Genomic DNA, 2,778 nt, shown 5'->3' with positions numbered 1-2,778 from the left:
TAATCACATTTCATTACCCACAGCTCCCTCGCTGGGACGTCTCTTGGTTGAACTTCAGTCAGGACCTGTGGTAAAGCTGCTGGAAGTGAGAGCGCTTACCTTTCAGAGTCTTCTTGAGATGAGACGGAAGACCTCTGAGTCACTGAAGGTCAAAATAATCCACCTTCCCATTATAGAAGAGTTGGGGAGGGACATATGCCTGTAAAGCAGAGAAGAAAACTTGTTTGCCCCATCAATCCCATACACAGGACCCCCACGCAGATACTAGCACCAATAGGTAAGCCCTAAGACAGAGCCCACGGCCCAGGCTGGTGCTACACCAAGAACATGAGTCAATGAGGCAGAGGTAATTTTCGTAACGAGGCAAGCACTATATGCACAATATATGCTCCTCCTCCAAAGCAGGAGGCAGCAAGACTCCCAGCCCTTCCTCCCTCTCAGTCCCAGTAACGGGAAAACTGGATCCTTTTTAAACTCTTCAGCTTTCACCTATCTACTCTAACCTGAGCTATCCACAGACTATCAATACAAGGACACTCTCACTACCCACTACTCTGAGCTCCTGGCCTTCTCCCAGGGCTGCTCTCTGCCTGTCCCTCAGAGAGCCCACAATGGGCTGCCGGCCCATATCCTGCAGCTGTCCCGTTGGGGCAACAGCTGCAAGCGGGGCAGTGCGGGGTTGCTGGGGACTGCTGAGGAAGACAGCAGGGGCTGTCTTCCTCAGCAGTCCCCAGAGCAGGGGCTGCATCCACCACAGGCGCTGCTGGCATTGGATCTACCAGGCAGGGGTGCAAAGGTCAGGCAGGGCGTCTCAGAGAGCCTGCAAGGCTGGCACGGGCGAGCAGCACCAGGATCAAACCATTTTGTTGAGTAGCATGTTGAGTAGCAGTGGTGGTGGGCACAAAAATGCCAGAGAGGCAGGCACGATGGAAGTGGTGGGTGGCACCAGCAGGCAGGGTGCCAGGGGCTGCCATGTGTCACTGCCTGCTGCTGCAGCTGGGGATGGCAGGGCAGCAGCAGCTGTTCGAGGCATTGAATGAGTATATCCAGCCAGGGCTCCCCTCTTCAGCCCAGTTCTTCACTGGCTATCTTAGCATAGGTGGGCATCATTGCTTTTCAAGTTGGTGTTATGGGAGAAGAGGAACTAAAACAAATGCAAAGAGAAGAGTTAGTTGCCACCAGGTTGAGGGAAAACCATAAAGAGAAGTGAGAAGTGTGCATAGTAAAAAGTCTGTGGTTTGCTTTGAAACTTCAATGCAGACTAAAGCATTTTGAAACTGTCGGCTCTGCTGGTGTTTTCACCTGAGCAGTGCTCTGAGCAAGAAATGAAGATGCAGAATTTTTCCTGCCATCGTCACCACCTCTGCTGCCTGGGCTTATTTCACAGTAACACTCCTCCCTACCAGGAGAACATTCTGGGCTCTGGGCTGCATGCAGGCATGGACGTATCTTGCTCTGAGCAGAAGGCACGTCTTCTCACCAGCTAGCCTGGGGCTTTCCCAGAGCTCACACCTCTGCTGGATGCTCTCTGCAGTCCTGTGGCATTTGCTGGGCACACCAAAAGTCAAGCAGTCATCAGCTTTGTCCTGGCTCTCCCTGGGTCAAAGGTGAGTGCCCATCTGCATACCGCAGCCCTCAGTCCTGCCTCAGCAGTCCTGCAGTTGTTTGGCTGTTGTTCAGCTAACTCGGCCATGCAGGGCTTACCCAGGAACATGGTCCTTTCTGTTTCCCAGGCTCCCTGCCAGCAATAGGCTGGTGGTGCTCTGAAGCCTCCAAGCTCTCCAAATCCAGATTGAGCTTTGCTCTCAGATAAGGCTTCAGACACTGGAAGGAGGTTTTGAGCCCTGAAACTCGGTTTTGGAACTGGAAAGGATGTTTCTGATCTGAAATGAGGCTCTGGGCCTTCCAGCCAAGGCTCTGAGCCTTGAAAGGAAAAAACAAAAAAAGGCTACAGAGAAAATTTGCACCCTGAGGTGAGGCTCAATGCCTCTGTATTGTGGAAAGGAGTCTTTTGAAGCCTCAAACCGCAGTGTGAGGGGCCCAAAGCCTCATGTCAGTGTACAAAGCCTCCTCCTGCAGCCCAAACTTCTGATTTAATGACTCCAAGCATTTTATCCTCAAGAAAGGATAAAAAAGGGTTCAAAGCTTCTTGCCAAGGGCCTCATGGCCCTTTTGGTTTCGTTACTAGACTTTCATTTATTGGAATGTATCTTCATTTAAGGGCTCTGTTCAACCTCCCATTTTGGGGGTTCTAAACTCTATTTCACCATTAACATTATTTTACCACACTTTAGCAATGTCATAGCTGCAGATAGAACTGCCTCAGAGATGGCAGTTCAGTGTGCAGAGAGGAGCCACTGTTCAGGTGATGCCACTGTCTGCCAGGTTCTAGGACTCCCTTGCAGCTATAACTTGCATTATTATTGCAAGGCTACATTATCAAGCTGTGAATAATGCACATTGATTAGTAATCCTTAAATGCTCAGCATAAAATCTGTTATTTTCTTTTTATAGTATGTTGTGTCTTTGCATCCAGGAGTAGTATAAACTTCAGAAATTTTCTCAGCCTGACAAAGGGAGCACCCAGCTGGGGTGGGGTTATGGGGCTGCCCACCACCCACAAAGCAAAGTCTCTCTGCAGTTGCTCACAACGCACTGTGAGGCAGTGGCATTTTTCTCCACTGTAGGTTGGCACCTGTTGGAATCCCTTAAAGTTCAGCAATTTTCCCTTGTCCTCCAGCCTGATCTTCATGCATTCATTGTTTTGTTTGTTCAGAT

General features: G+C 50.0%; 1 protein-coding gene across 1 annotated transcript in view; it reads right to left on the bottom strand.

Moving 5' to 3' along the window:
• Positions 1-1,090: 1,090 nt before the first annotated feature.
• Positions 1,091-2,778, bottom strand: part of LOC104913111 — a 6,226-nt gene continuing 4,538 nt past the window's right edge. Inside the window, exons 9-10 of the mRNA XM_031555500.1 lie at positions 1,705-1,923; positions 1,091-1,144 (exon numbers count right to left, since the gene is read on the bottom strand). Of these exons, the coding sequence (XP_031411360.1) occupies positions 1,091-1,144; positions 1,705-1,923 (273 nt within the window). The remainder of the gene's footprint in view (positions 1,145-1,704; positions 1,924-2,778) is intronic.

The sequence above is a fragment of the Meleagris gallopavo genome, chromosome 14, assembly GCF_000146605.3.
Source record: "Meleagris gallopavo isolate NT-WF06-2002-E0010 breed Aviagen turkey brand Nicholas breeding stock chromosome 14, Turkey_5.1, whole genome shotgun sequence".
Classification (NCBI taxonomy): domain Eukaryota; kingdom Metazoa; phylum Chordata; class Aves; order Galliformes; family Phasianidae; genus Meleagris; species Meleagris gallopavo.
The sequence above is the reverse complement of the archived record's forward strand: the minus strand, read 5'-3'. Positions and strand labels throughout refer to the sequence as shown.